The sequence below is a fragment of the Typopeltis vanoorti genome, chromosome 12 (assembly GCF_054136105.1).
Source record: "Typopeltis vanoorti isolate ZY-2024b chromosome 12, IOZ_Tvanoo_1.0, whole genome shotgun sequence".
NCBI classification, from domain to species: domain Eukaryota; kingdom Metazoa; phylum Arthropoda; class Arachnida; order Uropygi; family Thelyphonidae; genus Typopeltis; species Typopeltis vanoorti.
The window spans coordinates 60,132,652-60,151,817 of record NC_143560.1 but is presented as its reverse complement, the minus strand read 5'-3'; the positions used below and the strand labels follow the sequence as shown (position 1 = coordinate 60,151,817).

The following is a 19,166-nucleotide window of genomic DNA, read 5'->3' as shown; positions in this document are numbered from 1 at the left end:
ATCCCTCATTATTTCAAAGCCAAATAAGAAACTCGAAGATCGAAATCTAAGAGTTTCATGCCGAAGAACATTCGGCGAGTCCATGCGTAAGTCAACACCTGGTAGTACAACACTAGGGCAACTTGGAGCAAAGGTGGAGCAAGTTTTGATCGCTGCCCTTGATATTTTCTCTTAATGTAAAACGCAGCTCCTAGGAGATGTATTACTGTTTTACATTATGAGGGAAGGTCACTGTCCAAATAAAAAAATAGACTCTTGGCTCTGTATTGTAGTAATAATATATTGGTACACCTTTCTGGCAATTTGTATAGAAAGCCACTCTAGAAGTAAACATAATTCAGTTTATGGCAGGGTTTATAATTGGAATATTTCAAAATGAATATAAATTTTCAATCTATTTATATGATGTCTCTCAAGAGTATTCATCTTCTGCATTTTTTTTTAAAGCTGAAATTCTTGTGTAATATTGCTGTATATAAATTTATGGTATTTTAAACATCAGTCTTCAAAGTGGACAAAGTAATTGCAGTTTAGCATCATCTGTTATGTACAAAAGAAGAATAGTAGTAATCTAAAACTGAGTATTTTGACAAGCATGTATTCATGTACTGCAATTTTGCTAGTACATGAATACATGTACTAGGAAATAAAAAATAATTTTCAGATAATATTTATATCAATTAATATTGTTTGATAACATATTTTTTCCATTAATATTTAATAGAAAATTCTTTCAAAGGCAAACTTTTGAAAATTGTGTCAAAATAGTTTCCATTCTTTCCAGTAAAATGAAAGAGCAATGAAACATTGTTCTATTGCACTGATTTGTAAAATGAAAGAATACAAATTTTGAGTAATAAAATGTATTATTTATTTGTTACTTTCTTTGTAATAAATTTATTCTTTATTTGTTACTTTCTTTATAATAAATTTATTATTTATTTGTTACTTTCTTTGCAAACCCATGTGATATGAAATTAAATTGCCTATAGCTGACTATAAAATTATTTAAAAAATTATTAATTTTTAATTTTATTATTGAAAATTATTTAAAAAATGTATTTTTTAAATGTTTTATTGTACTTTTATATTAAACCTGGTAACGTGAAAAATCATCAACATATGCTTTGCTTACTTCACACCACTTGAGTGGTCTAAGTCCAAAAAACTCACAATGTGTGGATGTACTAAATATTCTGAAAGATACACAAAAAAAAAAAAAAAGGTCTTCATTTTCAAATGATTGTCTAGGCTGAATGGACCAATTTTGATTTATAATTTATAACCACCTATCAAGAGTATCTCTCATAGAGCCTTCAGAATACTTAAAGTAGGTAGATGCCATCCTGAAATTTAGTTAAAAGTAGAAAATTAGACATAGGTGTAGTTAAAAGTAGAAAATTAGACATAGGAGTCTTACAATCTGGAACACTGGATAATTTGAAATTGAAAAAATTCTGTGGATCTACTGAGTAAAAATATCACCATAATTAATAGGACACCAGGAAAAACACAAATAAAAAAAATTCTTTTATCTAAAGCAGGTGTGGCCAACTTCATTCTATACGAGGGCCAATGTATGATGAGTAGTAGCGTCACAGGCCACACACTTTTAGACAGAACTTAATTAAAAATAAACTCTGCATTTTTGTATTGAATTACTATATTTGTTAAATCATTTTACTACTAGGAGAACAATATAAAATACTTGATTTATTTAAATATAAGTTGCTAAATTAAATTTAATTACATATTTCTATATATATCTATATATATATATATATATATATATATATATATATATACCCACCTTTACAACTTTTACAACTTTACCCACCTTTACAACTCATTGTAAAGGTGGGTAAAGCTCCGATCACTATTCTTAGTATTTTGCCATAATGTAAAGCACATCTCACTAAAAGATGTATACTGCAATGTATACTGGGTAGTGGGGTTACTACCCAGATCGGTTTCAACCTTTTTTGAGGTCTCCTCAGCGATTCTTATTAAATTCTTATAAAAAATAAAAACACCTTGTAGCAACTTCTTTAGGTAAAGTTGATAAGGCTCTGTATTACTAAACCTTGGTATTTAGGGTCTAGCTACTCACTAGGAGACCTCAAAAAAGGTTGAAACCGGTCTGAGTAGCGACCCCACCCATAATGTATTGCAGTATATGTCTTTTAGTGAGATGTGCTTTACATTATGGCAAAATACTAAGAATAGTGATCAGAGCTTTACCCACCTTTACAATGAGTTGCTCTGGTGTTGTACCATCTTTAGACTTGAACTATGTTTCAGGCGCAAACTTAATTGTTTGCATACTTGGGATTAGGAATTAAATAACCAAGCTTATAAAATTACTTGGTAACCCTAATATACAGTATCCCCAAGTTAAAAAATTAATTATATATATATATATATATATATATATATAAAGCAATTTTGATTCCGTGAGAATATAAATTGTTTCCGTCATTAGAAATAATGAATATAACTAGTATATCAATCAGAAAATCTGCGGTCGAAACTAATAGCTAAATTGATAATACATATAATTTAATATAGTTTTTATCCTGCCACAGGCCGCACAAAATCACGTTATACGGGTTGCATGCGGCCCATGGGCCTGCTGTTGACCACCTATGATTTAAAGGATAGTGTAATCAAATTTCCTTTCATCAAAATACAAAGTTTTGCAGCATCAGTTTAATTTTTAATTTGATACTTTCACACCCAGAGCAGTAATTATTATATGCTTTCATTATTTTTTTACCTTTTTTATTTTTTAAATAATCATTTATTTACTCATGAAATTTTTTTCTTATGTTTAATGAGCCAGATTTCATTTTAAATTTTTTACAGATTTTAGATGCACTTTACGTTATATATGATGATTTTGGTTTCTTTTGTCATTTTTCTTTTAGCAGTTTGAAATGGTCGGAGGAACAATGAGCTAAAACATCATGACTTTCCATACTGATCATAACTGGAATAATACTTCGTATATTAAGAGTGACAAAGCTGTACAGTTAAATAATTCTCCTGATAAAAGTAAAATATCATGGGATATTATTTTGCCTTTGCCTGATGGTTTATTGCTGTGGTCTTCATGGTTGATATTTCTTTTGGCTGTTATCTGTTTTGGAAACAGTGTATATGGAGATTTTGTTTTTGATGATTCAGAAGCAGTGGTTAACAATAATGACCTGAAGTCTGCAACACCTCTAAGTAATCTTTTCAAAAATGACTTTTGGGGTAGCAAACTGGTCTACAATACCAGTCACAAGTCATATCGACCATTAACAGTACTAACATTTCGGTAAGTTTATTTATTTTGAATGTCATAATGTATTAGCTGATCATTTTATTTAATCTATATTTATTAATATGATATCTGTTAATTCAGTATGTTTTAATATCCAAAGTTGACAGCATCATACTGGGACCAGGATCCACTGTTAATTACAATAAAGGCACATGCACATCAATAAGTTGTGCATTTAGAACCTGTAGCTTAGTGGAAATAGTGTTTGCATCCACAGTGCTAGGCTGCCAGAAGACAGATTTAAGTTCAGTTCTAGTTGCTGACTAGAGGAACTTCATATTCTTCTGCTGAATATGCCTGCCCAGTATGGTCCAGATCCTGCCATGCTGAAAAACTTGATCCAGCATTGAATGAAAGCTGCCACTTAATTACAGGATGCCTGAAACCAACACCACTAAAAGACCTGTATACTTTGGCTGGTATTGCACCCCCTTCAATTCGAAGATCTGCATTCTCAGCTGATGAAAGAAGCAAACAAATGAATGATGAACGCCACGCACTGTTCGGCAGACCACAGTGCCCCAAAGACTAAGATCTCAACATAGCTTCCTGACAACTATTGAACCACCTAAACACCTCCCAGAGACAAGACTTCAACAATGGCTTGCACTATATCCTGAAAATAATACTGGTATTCCAACAGCCGAACATCTTCCATGTGGTGCCCACTTGGACTGGAATACTTGGAAAAGCCTAAATAGACTCCAGACGACAGGACTGCAAACAAAACCTCATCGAATGGGGCTGCCTCACTGGCCCAGACAATTGTGAGTGTGGGACAACCCAGTCCATGGAACACCTTCTTTCTTGTCCCTTTCTTCCAATGCAAAAGAGGACTTTATATCTTGCACAGAAAGAGCAGTTGATTGTGCAAGATACTGGAGGAACATCTGACCATGTTTATTGTATATAAGTTATGTATAATTTCTTTTTTTTTTTCATATTTAATTATTATTCCCTGTATAATTCACCTACCAAATCTAAGCTGATCTCATTGTAATGTATCCTAATTTGTTGTAAATCATGTTGTACCACTTACTTACTACTGTACTACTTGTGTTTGGATACGAAATAAAAAAAACTAGAGGAACTTTTCTTGAAGACTTTTTTGTGACTCATTCCTGAGGTAGTCGATCTCTCTCACAGGCAAGTGGATTTTTTTCTCATAGAAACTCAGATTTTTAATTATATAAACAAGAAAATTGAAATATAGGCAATAAAAATATAGTATTAGGATTAAAGATGGTGGCACTTGCCAGATGTCTCTTTGTCAGATGCCATTTATAATTAGTGATAGCCTTGGGCCATGTCATACTGATCGGCTACAGGTGGAGATTGAATTGCTGCCTCAGTCTTCAAAAAAGTTAGTTAGGGCTAAAACAGCCTCACTTACTCCAAGTAGGAGAATAAAAGGTGTTAGCATTTTTTTAAATATGTTTATTATAAATACAGTTCATCCTTGAAGAATGCAGGTTTGAACTGCACGGGTCACGTTTTTTTTTTTGTTTTAAATAAACATTGGAAAATTTTTTAGAGATTTCGACAGTTTGAAAAAACTCGCAGATGAACCGCGTAGCTTAGAAATATCAAAAAAGTTAGGTATGTCATGAATGCATAAAATATATGTAGATACTAGTCTATTTTTATCGTTTACTATAAAATATGCACAAATCTATTATAAAAAAAGTTAAAATTTATCAAAACTTACGCACATAAACAGACTGACCTTACTGACCTTACGTGCCATTTGCAGTCGAAAGAAATGTAAATAAAGCTAAAGATGCAATATTAAACCATAACTGCATAAAATAACTGTTTATTAATTAGTTAAATTAATTAGCATAAAATATTAACAATTCATTCATTAATATATAGGCTAGGCTACCGCGAAGCAATCGTATCAATTGTACTAAGCACAAACATATAAAGCAGTCATATTGCTGCTTCTTCATTATCAATGCATGAATCATTATACCTGTAAATAAATATGAATAATTTCTTTTCAGATTATCTTTTCATTTTTGATGTCTAGAAAATACATTAGTAATGTGTATAACACCTGATCTGATCCTGTGGCTTTCTCTCTTTGAGAGGGTCGCAGCTGATTACTAGGGAGATAGTGACGCAAGGTGGTTTCCCGTTGCCTTCCTTGCTGTATTTTTATGACTGTAACCTGTGTGTTCACAGGTCCGGTTTGCCTGCTTGCGGGATGTATAACACCTACAGTGTTTTATATCATATAAGACAATATTGATGTAGATACTGACAGACATACGATTCATCTTGTAAACAGACGATATAAACTTACAGTCTCGATAAATACAGTACAGTACGGTAAATGTATTTTCACTTCCTTGTGATTTTCTTTAATCTAGCTTACTTTATTGTAAGAATATTATTATTATATGAGCATCTCCATGGAGTCAGAAGACTCATCGCAGGAGATCCAAATTAACCACACAGTGTCTATCATACCTATTCTTGAACTCATTGACAGACAAAGCACTCGCATCTGAGTCAGGCAACGCATTCCATTCATTCACCATTCTCCAAGTGAAAAATCTAGTCCTCACACCCTTGTTAACCACACTCTTACTTAATTTCCAGGGAAGACCTCTTGTTCTTCCACCACTATCCCACTGCTGAAATTTTTATAAGATTGACCTGTATCAATCTTATAAAAACCTTTTAATAACTTTTAATGTTTCTGTCATATCCCCTCTTCTCTGCCTCTCAACCAACCTCTGTAATCCACAAACTCTCAATCTGTCTATATGGGGAAGCATTCCTTACATCACTCGCTAACTTACGCACATAAACACTTACGCACATGTCACTCGCCTCTGAATAGTATATAATATAATATATAAGTATAGAATATAATACATACGTATCATGCAAAATATGTGTTAATCGACTATTTATGTTATCGGTAAGGCTTCTGGTCAACAGTAAGCTATTAGTAAAGTTTTTGAGGAGCCAAATGTTATACATGGATTTTCGAACAATGCTGGGGGGGTCAGTGCCCTTAACGTCCACGTTGTCAGCTGTATATTCAAGACTAATGCTTGTTAAAAGGATCCTATCAAAAATCACCAAACTCTTCATAATGTGACTTAATTTTGTGAGCAAGTTCTCGGATTTTTGTTTAGTTTGCACACCGGTGACCTTTCTCTTGAACAGGATGTCTTCTGATTGAATTTCTTTGGTTGCTAAGAGCTTTTTACTGATTTATATCTGTGTGTGTGTGTGTGTTTGACAGAATAAAGAAAGTGAAGGTGTAGCATATTATTATTATTTTTCCTTTAGAGTGCTCCGCATCTCTCTTGTAAAGAATTTGCTGTGTGTGTGTGCGTGTGTTTGTATAATATATTCTTAAAGGAATATGAAATGATAAAAATATCTCTGTTGAATCATTTTGCAACTTGCAAACCAAAAGCTAGAATTTGCTATAATTATTATCGTGAAATATTTGGTACAAAAATTTAATAATTTGTCTGAATTCATATACTTGTGAAAGGTAGGAAGGGAGAGAATAGGGGTCATCCATGGAAATTGTGTAAGCATAGTTAGCAATGGTGTTATGACTAGATATTTTGCTTGGGAGTTGGTGAGTAGGTGGAATGGGTTGCCAGAGGTGGTTGCGAGTGCTTTATTAGCACTCACAACCACTTGTGGTTGAATAGTAAATGAGTTTAAGGAGAGGTACGATGGTATGTGTGAATGATGGATCTCTCGCAATGCACTTCTGACTTCATGGAGATATCTGTTTAATGATGATGATAATGTTAGATGAATGTGAAAGTTGTGAAGGCAATACAGAATTGGATGGCATTTTTGGACTCCAGATTTAATCTTTCTGCAAATAATTAATCAGAAGAAGCATGCTGTGAGCTGTTCTTAGTATAGTGGAAAGGAATTTGCCTTTGTCATCTATATCATTATTGGAAGAAAGGATTGATACTTATGTTTGGGTAATGTTACGGTGGTCCTACCTTCTGGTACTGTTTTAATATTCTTTGTGTGGAGGTCTGAGCACAGAAAGGAAAAATTGGAAAAAATAAATGCAGAAAACAGGGTTTTCTGCATTTATTCCTTTCAGAATCGGATTAAATTTGTTGATAGTTTTGTTTATAGATGTTACTTGTTATGCATTAAACTGGAGTATGTGAAATACTGAATTTTTATTGTAGTGTGCTTTAATATGCATACCTGTGGGATCTAAGAGTTGGGTATGGTCACAGTTTTGTGTAGAGTTAAGTATGAGTGTGATCATTCCAGTAGTGGTTGTTTCAGTTATTTATTTTTTTTTTTTACCTTCAAAAAGAGGGTACAGCCATGGGCTCACCACTCTCCCCCCCCCAATAGCGAACTTTTGTATGGAAGATTTTGAGCAATGAGCTCTAGAATCGTCGTGCCTAAAGCCCAAAATTTGGCTCAGATACATCAATGATATTTTCACCATTTGGCCCCATGGCCACCAAGCACTAGATATATTCCTTAGCCACCTGAACAAACAAAACACAAACACATCCAATTCACCATTGAAATTGAAAAAAACAACTCTCTTCCATTCCTAGACACACTTGTCACACATCTTCCTTCAGGTTGTCTCTCTTTCTCAGTTTACTGCAAACCTACACACACAGGCCAGTACACACACAAAACTTCTTATCACCACCCAACACAAAAACTAGGGGTCATAAGTACCCTTAAACACAGAGCTCAAACCATTTGTTCAATTGAACAAGCTCTTAACCATGAATATGAGACAATCAAACATACCTTTATAAAAAATGGATACAGTATAAAAACCATTCACAAGATCCTCCACAAAGATACCACTGATAACAAAAAAGATTTCAAGAATGCTATTGCTATACCATATGTTAGATGCATTTCAGAAAAAATAGACAGAACACTACACAAATACAACATCAAAACCACCTTTAAATCCCCGACAAAATTAAGACACCTACTCAGTTCTTCCAAGGATCCCCTGCCACACTTAGCCCACCCAGGGGTTTACAAAATAGATTTCATATGTAACATACCATACATAGGGGAAACAGGGCGAACCATCCCAATCAGAAAGGATGAACACAAACGTCACATAAAATACATCCATTTTGGAAAAACCGGCCTTTCTGACCATGCACTCCAAACATACCACAGAATTGACTGGAAAAGTACCAAGTCCCTACACCGCACCAAAACCTGGTTCGAGCGGAAATTCAAGGAAGCATGTGAAATGCTCAAACATGATCCGAATCTGAATAAAAATGATGGTCTAACAATTCCAAGAATGTGGAGGACCCATCTACAACCTTCATAGCAACCACGAAGAAAAAAACTCAATACAAGAAGACTTGGTGAAGTGTTTTTTTTTTTTTTTAACTCCTGAACATTCAATAGCAACCTATACTGTACAAATCCAGAAGATAATCGTAATATAACAATATAAACTGTATAATTCCAGAAGAATCCTAGTATGTGAGGATTTTAGCAGAGTTTATTGTAGTTTTATTTTATTTTATTTTATTTATTTATTTTATTTTTATTTTTTTTTATCACTAGAGGGTAGGCTAAGAAAAAAGATTAGTTAACTACGTAGATGTAATTTACTTGTATAGAGTGCAACAGCATGTAGCTTGTTCTTATACACATGTATCCTTCTGAAGCTGACCTCAATACAGGGGTCGAAACGTAAAGTTATTATTTTATTATTAATCAGTAAAATAATCTTTTCAACATGTGTGTTTTGTGTCTCTAAATTCATAAATATGAAAGGTTTCAGTTATTTGTTTGGGAGAAGTTTCCCTTTAATGAGTGGAAACAGAAATCATAGATCATCCATTTGGTACTGTTATAGTGCAAAAGAAATACAAAGCACATGAACTGAGTGAGGGATATTCTGTAGAAAAGGAAACTTGGACAGTTATGGTATGATCACTCTAGACAAGAAATTATATTCTTGCTTTAATTCTTTACTCAGGCATAAGCAAACAAAGTTGGCATTTAGAGGTTTTAGGTACACCACCCCAACTGTGTGTACAGTATTCTAAGGATGGGCAGATTTGGGATTTATATAAGGTTAATAGCTGGGTGGCTATGGGTTGGCTAAGAAGATTACTTGGAGTATCTCTGCTGGATAGACTAAGAAACGAAGACATAAGGAAATGACTAAAACAAGAAATAACAATAACAGACAAAATCCAAGAAAGAAGACTGCGATGGTTTGGCCATGTAACCACAATGGGAACAGAAAGACTACCATCTAAAGCCCTGAATACAACGATGGAAGGTAAAAGATCCAAAGGACGGCCCAGAATTAGATGGATAGACAAAATAAAAGAGGACCTGAAAACAAAATCACAACAAACGACACCAAACTGGACAGAATTGTTCAGACTCTCTCTCAGGACAGACAGAAGTGGAGAGTTCATTCAGCCTCAGTGAAGAAGAATAGCTGGGTGGGTGTAAATATCGCTTCTTGAACGGAAAAGAATACCTAGTATTTTAGAAGTTGAGGAAGCTATTGTTGCGATGTGTTTGTGCCAAGAGAGGTTGGAGAACAAATGTTAGTCCAGAGAGAGAGAGAGAGTTCATCCTGTCTGGTGATGTGTGTATTACTGAGGATGAGGGAAGGTAAGCTGAGATCCCATTTGTGCGAGAAAAGGCAGGACTGTGTTTTTGTGGCATTGAAAGTGACAAGGTTATCCTTGTCCTGCTGATGTATAGTATGGAGATCAGTGTTTAACTCACTGATTACAGATGATCTTGATGTAGTAAAAAAGGAGTAGGATGGATGAAGAGTACCATTGTCGACAAAGCTATGGATTGGATTTTTAGTGATTGAGAGTAGGTTATTTATGTGTCACGAGGATCAATAGTGTCTTCAGGCACTCCTACATTAGTGGTAAAGCTTGAAGAAAAGGTGCAGTTCACTGTTGACAGTGAATGACCGTAGAGTAAGCAGGCTATCCAGTTATAGAGGGTGGCAGGTAGACCAAAAGAAGGCAGATTGCAATGCAGGCCTTGATGCCAAACACAATTGAAAGCTTTGGAAATGTCAAGGGCAACAGCATGCATTTCTCTGAATCTTTCCATGGTACATGTCCAGTGGTGATTGATGTAAGCTAAGATATCAGCTGTGGATCTCGATGGCAGAATCCATACTGGTGGTTGCTGATTAACAAGTGAACTTCTAGGTAGTGAAGAAGTTGACCATTGATAACTTTCTCCATTATTTTGGAGAGGATTGAAGTAATGGCAATTTGTTGGTGGTTGGAGGGTAGGCTTTTGTCTCCCTTTTTTGGAATGGGTTGGATATATGTTGAGATGGGATAGGTGCCAGCTGAGTATAAAAGATTGAAGAGACAATACAAGATGGATGTTAGCTCTGGAGCACAACATTTGAGGACTAGATGACTTTGTAGTGCTCAGGTTGTTTAGTATTCTTCTTATGTCTTTCTGCTGAAAGCCACAGTAGGCATATGGTGGAAAGGAGGCGATTTGCTTTCGTCATCTGTGCAGGAGTTAAAGGAGAAGAGTGATGTTAGGAGGTCAGCTTTTTCTTTGGGTGCTAGTATAATGTTGGTATAGTTCGTCCACCGTTTGTAGGTCCCTGCTTTGCGTCTTTCCAAGAATAGTCGATTCATGCTGAAGGGGAGAAAGAAATGAAGGACGTCTGAATTGGTCACTAACACGCGAAATCACGTGCTTTATAGGTAAAATTTTCCAACTGTTATACAAGCAACATAGTTAACTACAATAATCTTAAAAGAGAAGTTAATTTTCTGACCGGTAATAATAAACAACTCATCCCACAATACGGACTGATTACCCTATTATCGGAATCGATTCTCCTTTTTCTGAGATGCGCAGAAGTGTCAAAGGATCTCTAATCGGTGGGCGAACTATACCATCCAGATACAAGAAAGATGGGAGTGCAGGTGAGTTGAAGTTGTATCTGATGGCTTTTGCGAGGGACCAGAATGTATGGCTACCATTGGGACAAGAGATGAGATTTCTGCTATTGGCCTTTATGAAGTTGGATTTGGATTTGCTGATAGTTGATTTACATTTATTGCATGCTTCTGCATAGGATGAATATGAACCTTGGGTTTGTGATGCAAGCCGCTTGTGGTATCCTGAGTTTTTTTATTTGACTGCTCTCGTACATCTTCTTTTGAACCAGGACTTGAAAGGGGATGGGAATTTTAAATGGAATGGGGGATAAATGCCTTCATGCTACTGAGGATGATTTCTGTGACTTCCTCAGTGCAAGTCATGGGAAAGAAGAGTAGTAGTTCCAGAGATCATCCCACTTTGCACTTTTGTAGTGCCAGAGGACACGAGGTTGAGTGTGGTCAGAGAAGGGGGGGGGCATTCTGTGAGGCTGGAAACTTGCACTAGGTTGTGCTCTGAGTTGGCAAGAAGAGAGGTAAATGCTACAGTGTGTCCAGAAGGAGAAATAGTTAAAAAGATCAAGGCTATTGGGAGAGTGGAGGAGATTTATATGGTATTTGGGTAGGTAGCTGTACGATTTGCATTGCTTATAGCAAAAACTTCCGCATCATGTCTGGCTTTATCTGTAGTGTTGGGAAAGTGGAAATTTAGGTCACCTAGGACAATGACTTTGCTGTTTGGGTAGATGGATTGCAGATGCTGGAGTTTCATGGAGAGGAAGGTAAAGAGGTCTTTGTGGTTTTCAGAGTTTGGTGACCAGGAAATGCAGCAGATGAAGGTTACTAAGGGAGGGGGGGCAAGGAAGCCTTCAGGCAGAGGAGGTAAAAAAGCAGGGGGATTCTAAATTTTTAGCAAGTAGGCTTTGCCATGGAACAAGAATCCATACTAGTGACTTGATTAGCTGATGGTATCTTGTACAGTGAAGAAGCACTAGTTATTTCCCCTTCTCCATCACTTTTGAGAATATTGATGTCAGTGAAAAGTTTGATGCAACGTTGACTTCTCTCTCTCTCTTTTAAGGGACATGCCAGATAAAGGCTTTATATATTTTTATCATGGACCTCCAAGCCACATTTTTTTAGAGAGAATCATGGAATAGTTTGATGTTAAGGTTTGTAGTGGAGTGCTGAATGAAGGTCCCCTTCCAGTAAGAATTACCTAAGTTATTGGGTGAGAGAAACAGTAATCAAACCATGGGGAGAAAAGGCAAAGAAATCCTAGAAGTCATCTCGCTTGGTATTGTTATAGTGACATAGTGCACAAAACTAAGATTAGCTTCGAGGAGATCAATCTGAATTGATCTCCTGTATTCATGTCCAATTTTCCAACAATGTCAAGATCCGGATGTGATATGATTAAGTGATCAAGAGGAATGCAATATCTGTAGTATATACAGAAGGAGAGGTGGTTAAGAAATGGTTCAGATTGTTGGAATAATTACAGAACAGGAGCCTGTGTACCAGCAGTAAAAGACTCATGATCATGTCTCCAACACAGTGAGTACCAAGTCTTATGTCCATATATGGCAGTGGTGTTCAACCCGTCAATCGTGATCGACAGGTCGATTGCGGAGCGATTTTTGGTCGATCTCTTGTTTATTCCTCCTTATTTACAAATTTAATTAAAACTGAAAACATAATATTTTATTTATCATTATTTTGTATTATTTTTTAATTCTCTTTAAGAGTATTGCTATTGTTTATTTATTTTTCGTTAAAATTGTCAAATCAGTAATTTTCTTATAAGTCCGGGTAAATTAATTAATTTGGATCAGTGGAAGTCAAACAGCGAGCCGAGTGAATACGATTATAAGTAAAACATATCGTATGCGTTGTGTTTATAATCGTGTTTACTCATAACTACATCGCACACTTCCCACTACTCACTGTTAGAATTTCAGTTGAGTTTCAGTTGCTCTAAATTTATCGTTGGATTTACCATTATTTTGTTTGGTAATTGATAAGTTATAAACATTTTTTATTTTAATAAAATATTTAAAAGTTTTTTTTTTTTTTAATTTGAGGATAATCATGAGTGTATCAAAGAAATCAAAGACGAATCATTTTCACAAGGAATGGGAAATGGATTATTTCTTTACAATGGTTAATGAAAGTGTTGTTTGATTTGTAATTCATCTGTAGCAATTCCAAAAAAAAGGTAATGTTGAGAGACATTTTCGATCGCTACATGCAAAATATGATTTTCCCCAAAATTCCAAAATACGTGAATCAAAAATTATAAATTTAAAGGCAGGACTTTCTGGACAACAAAATATGATTTCGGAAGTAATAAATAAACCAATATCAGCCACTATTGTATCTTTGAAAGTGTGTCATTTATTAGCAAGAGCAAAAAAGCCTTTTACTGATGGAGAGTTAATAAAAGAATAATTTCTTGTAGCAGCAGAATCTTTATTTTTTGATTTTAAAAATAAAAATGAAATCATTTTGAATATTAAAGATGTACAACTTTCCAGAACAACGGTTATGAAAAGAGTTGAAATTTTAAGTGCTGATCTGAATACTCAGTTAATGTCAGACATTCACCAGTGTGTTGCGTTTTCATTACAATTTGATGAATCGAATGACTTCACTGATACTGCTCAGTTAATGGTATTTATTCGCATAATATTTCAAAATTATTCAAGTAAAGAAGAACTTTTGAATGTTTGAAAGTTTATTTTACACTTGGTTAGATTATAATAAATTTAGTTTAATCCTTTATCCAAGTGTGAGCAAACAAAGTTTGCGCCTGAAAATATCTTCAGGACTGAGGTAGTATAACACCAGGCAACTCGCAGCAAAGGTGGATGAAGCTCTCAACTCCTTGTCTCAGTATCTACCATAATCCACAGCACATCTCCTTGCGGACATGTATACTGCTATGCATTAAGAGAAGGGCCACTACCCATATTGGTTTCGACCTTTATTGTGGTCTCGTCAGTGGGAGCCTGGTCCAGAGTGGAGATACTAAGGCAGATGCAGTAGGAGAGGTCATCCTTACCTATAGGAGTTGCCAAAAGGTGTGCCACCTTGTTATTAAATTACTCTAGATTTAGAGAAAGATGTTTGAAAGTTTATTTTACACTTGATTAGACTATAATAAATTTAGTTTAATCCTTTATCCAAGTGTGAGCAAACAAAGTTTGTGCCTGAAAATATCTTCATATTTTCACTTTTCACTTGGATAAAGGATTAAACTAAATTTATTATAGTCTAACCAAGTGTAAAATAAACTTTCAAACATCTTTCTCTAAATCCAGAGTAATTTAATAACAAGGTGGCACGCCTTTTGGCAACTCCTATAGGTAAGGATGACCTCTCCTATTGCTTCTGCCTTAGTATATAGAAAGATAGAGCAATCCCTGGACCGGGGAAATATCAAACACTTGGTAGTGGTGGGAATAGTATAGGAAACCCCCCCACCCTCATCACCAGTTATGGCCACTGTTTTGCCACGTGTTCGGACCCTCGGCATTGAAATTGACGCCGGCCTCGGATTTTAGCAAAAGCTCTCATCGACAGTGTCGGTGCAGACCAGATAGTTGGTTTCACCCCCTATGTGGGTGGCAGATTCCAAGTAGTTGTAAGGAGCATGGAGACTAGAGACAAACTACTTGAAGGCTTTCAATGTAGTGGAAAGAAAATAGTTCCATTCATGGTGGGGAGCATTATAAAAATGCTTAAAATCCCGAGATTCCCTTTGGAATATATAGAAAATGAAGAAAAAGTCATCCACGAAGTGTTCGGAAAATGGGGTGTTGTACGCAACATACAAGTCTTAAACGATGCAGACAACGCACAATGGAAGTCGGGCGAAGTAAACATCTCACTCGAGATGAAAACAGCTGTCCCAAACTTCATCGTCATTGGATCCACCAGGGTAATGGTAAATTACCCTGGAGTAAAGAAGCAATGCTTCAGGTGTGGCACCTTCACTCATCTTGGGGTGGACTGCCCTCGACAGAAGTGCAAAAATTGCCTGAAAGCAGGCCATACCCAGGAAAAATGTGAAGCAGCTTGCCTGAAATGTGGTGCCATAGACCACAAAATAGATACCTGCCCATCCAGAACCCTTGCAGAGAGGATGGGAGGTGCTATCACATCAGCCACAGCAAGACCATCAGGTAATGCAAATGGCACAGAACAGGAAGCCTTTCCACCATTTTAGGCTGCTCCTGATGCAACAGAAAGCCATACTGCCACGTCTAAGACAACTAAGAAAAACTGTAAGGAGAAAAAACTGCCATGACTGCAGAAATGAGCAGTAAAGACAAAACAGAGGAAACAGTCAATGTTCAAACCACCATGGGAATTCCAGCAGAGGAAATGAAGCAGAAACAAAACATAAGAGAAGCTACTAATGCTGACACAGATGAGGAAGAAGAAGATGAATCAGAGGAGATGGAGGCAACCATCAACACTTCCAAACGGCCATTAAGTCCACAGGAAGTGGAGATGACAAAGCCAAAAGCAGCTAAAGCATCGGAGACCACCTACCAAGAACTCTCCCCCCCACGCGAAAGCAGAGGAGACTAAGGTTTCTCCTAAAGGACATCCCCGAGGTGCAAGATAAATTCAAAAAAGCAATGGAAAAAATAGGGAACCTCTACTCCTCCTCACGGGAAAAAGAGATCCTGAGGTCGTTAGCGCTAAATGGGGCGACCTCTTCATAGAAGATATTAGTGAAGTCACTCCAGAGGAGGTACAGGGAGTTCTGGATATAGAAGATGAGGCGGCGGCGTCTGCATTCTTCAGAACTCTCTGCATGTTAGATTTGGCCCGGGGAAGTAAGGTGGCTGAACAAATCTTATCAGCCCACAATAAACGGAAGTAGGGAGAATCAAACCTTGCCCTTCTCTTTAGTTCACAGAGGATGGGTGGAGCTGAGAACCCGAGCGGTGAAGTCTTACATCTAGGTGGTGCAGCTCCCTGTGAGCTGCACCACCTAGATGTAAGACTTCACCTTACATCTAGGTAGGCTCCTCCCTTAACTCAAGTCCTTTTGCTCCCATTCAAACCTTCATGATTTCTTTCTAAGTTCTCTCAGTTTCCTTTACATGTTTCCTTTTTAGGATTTTTCCTTTTCCCACTGACGAGACCTCAATAAAGGTCAAAACCAGTATGGGTAGTGGCCCTTCCCTTAATGCATAGCAGTATACATGTCCGCAAGGAGATGTGCTGTGTATTATGGGAAATACTGAGACAAGGAGTTGAGAGCTTCATCCACCTTTGCTGCAAGTTGCCTGGTGTTGTACTACCTTACCTCAGTCCTGAAGATATTTTCAGGTACAAACTTTGTTTGCTCACACTTGGATAAAGGATTAAACTAAATTTATTAAAGAACTTTTGAAAATTGTACCATTATTGGGAAGGACTAGGGGGAGAAGACATTTTTTCGGCATTTGATGAATTTGTGAAACAACAAACTTCTGCTTTTTAAACTTGTGTCTATTATTACTGATGGCTCTCCTGCAATGATAGGTAATAAATCAGGCTTTATTTCATTATGTAAAAATGATGACAAATATCCAGATATTTTAACGTACCACTGTATTATCCACCAACAAGTACTGTGTAGTAAAAGATTAAACACAAAAGATGTTTTGGATGTTACATTTAAAATTGTAAATTCTGTTCGAGGAAAAGCCATGCAACTGAGGTTATTTAAATTACAGGCAGATAATGATAGGGAACGTCTGTTGTACAATAATGTTCGCTAGCTCAGCAGAAGTAAATTTTTAGAAAGATTTCTTGTATTAATTCACGATATAAAAATTTTTCTTGATGAAAAAAGGACATATTTATCCACAATTGTGATAAAAGATGGTTGTAACACTTATAATTTTTAGTAGATTTCTGTACAAAATTAAGCAATTTAAATTTAGAGTTAGAAGGTAGAGATAAACATTTAATTGACATGTTAAGTTCAATAAAAACTTTCCAACAATACTTTTATTAAAGAAAAATATAAATGACCGTGAATTTAGTCATCTCCCATATTTATTAAAATTTTTTGAACAAAATCAAGAAATGCTTCGCTGTGATTTAAAAGAATTTATTCGTGAAATAGAATTAGTTAAGGAAGAAATAAATTCAAGATTTAAAGATTTTAATGAAACTGAAATGATTGTATCTTTTATCAATAATCCATTTCAAGAAAACTTGAACATGACAGAAATTTCAAATAAAATTAGTGGGCTGTTTGATATAAACCAAGCTGAAGTAGAACTTGAGATAATAAACATTCAGAATAGTTTACATTTAAAATCAATAAACAATGAAGTAATTCGGGAGTATACACATGAAAAATTTCTAATATTAACTGATATTGTGCGAAAAACTGTCGTGTTTCGGATCGACATACTTGTCAGAATTTTTTTTCCAGATATGAATGTCATAAAAAATCAATTAAGAAACCAAATTACAAATGATCATTTGGATGATTGTCTGCGATTGGCTCCTTCTTCATATCAACCTGACTATTAAAATATTGCAAGGTCCAAACAATGCCAAATTTCACATTAACTTTTTTTTTAATCAACCAGCATTTCCTATAACTTGTGAGTTTGTAATCAATCTATTGTTTTTTTCTAACTTTGGTTTTCCAAAATAGAGAAATAAATATTCCAATATATTTGTTTTATTTGTTGTATTAAAATAATTAAAAGTGATAAATAAATTTTTAAATGCACAAATAAAGTTTTTAGTTTCTTTAAAGTTTTTAGGGCTGGGAGAGTGGGTCATCCTAAGTGAGCGAGCGTATTTAACTGCATAGTTGTGCGTAATCAGATATCAGGTTGGGGGAATGTGATCTATATTAGAGAGTAGATCGCCGAATAACTTAGTATAGAAAAGTAGCTCGCATAGTAAAAAAGGTTGAACACCACTGATGTATGGTCTTTGAAATTAACAATAACATTTTCTCTTTTTTGCAAGTAAAATAAATTGTTATTTACATATGAATAAGTGGATAATATGGTAATTCAAAATTGCACTGTGAATAATAAAATGGACTGTCCTATCATTTGATAGGATATTGTGTCATGTGCTTCATTAATCTTTTGTATCCAGTTTCATTTTCTTCATTAATCAGATCAGTTGTTTGACATAATTTTTGAACTTCATGTATTTCATTGTATATACTTACAGCAATGTACAGGAAACTATGGTAGCAATATATGTTTAAATTATTACTATTCATCAACAGTTTTCTCCAAATAAGTCTGTTATTTGTCAGGGCTCCAATATTATATTTTGGTCTCCTGATTCCATCATTTTCTTACCCTAATTTTGCTCAGAACTCATATTTGTGGTCTGTAGTCTTTGCTCAGCTACCAACTCTCACATCTAAGTTAAAATTGGTTTGAACACTGTTTTGTATACAGCTATTTGGTGTTAATCTTTCTCTTTCTGTCTTTCATTCCCTATAAATTTATTCGAGTTATTCCTCATCATACTATCTTTTATTCTCTTTTTGTTTTTATATTTCATCTTCATTAAAAATTGTGCCTAAATAGCCGAAATGTTTTGCTTTTCTGTAGGTTTCACATTCAGAACACAGCTGATCTTTTCCATGTTCCTGCCTCCTCTTATCATAGTTTTGTCTATTTTTTGTTTGCCAAATTTGTTACAGCAGTTATTTAATTTACTTAAGGAATTCTAAAGACTTGTACTAGATTTATTTAAGGTATAATATCATCTGCATAAAGAGCTAAGATAAACATCTCTAATTTTTATGTCAGATTTAATTCCACTTTCTTCAATAATATGATCTGTAAAGATAGGACTTATGTCAGTGGTTTTCAACGTTTTTTGGATCATGCCCCACCTCAACGTCTCAAAGATTTTGATGACCCCCCCCAGCA

At 35.3% G+C, this 19,166-nt stretch overlaps 1 protein-coding gene across 2 annotated transcripts in view; it reads left to right on the top strand.

The window, feature by feature from the left end:
- The window catches only part of Tmtc4 (Transmembrane O-mannosyltransferase targeting cadherins 4), a 390,299-nt gene that overhangs the window by 13,527 nt on the left and 357,606 nt on the right, over positions 1-19,166 (top strand). The window contains exon 2 of one of the 2 annotated variants that reach the window (XM_090402208.1): positions 2,931-3,322. In XM_090402208.1, the coding sequence (XP_090258334.1) occupies positions 2,967-3,322 (356 nt within the window). In that variant the 5' untranslated portion in view covers positions 2,931-2,966. Of the gene's footprint in view, positions 1-2,927; positions 3,323-19,166 lie in introns of both variants that reach the window. The other variant, XM_090402207.1, reaches the window with a different exon arrangement.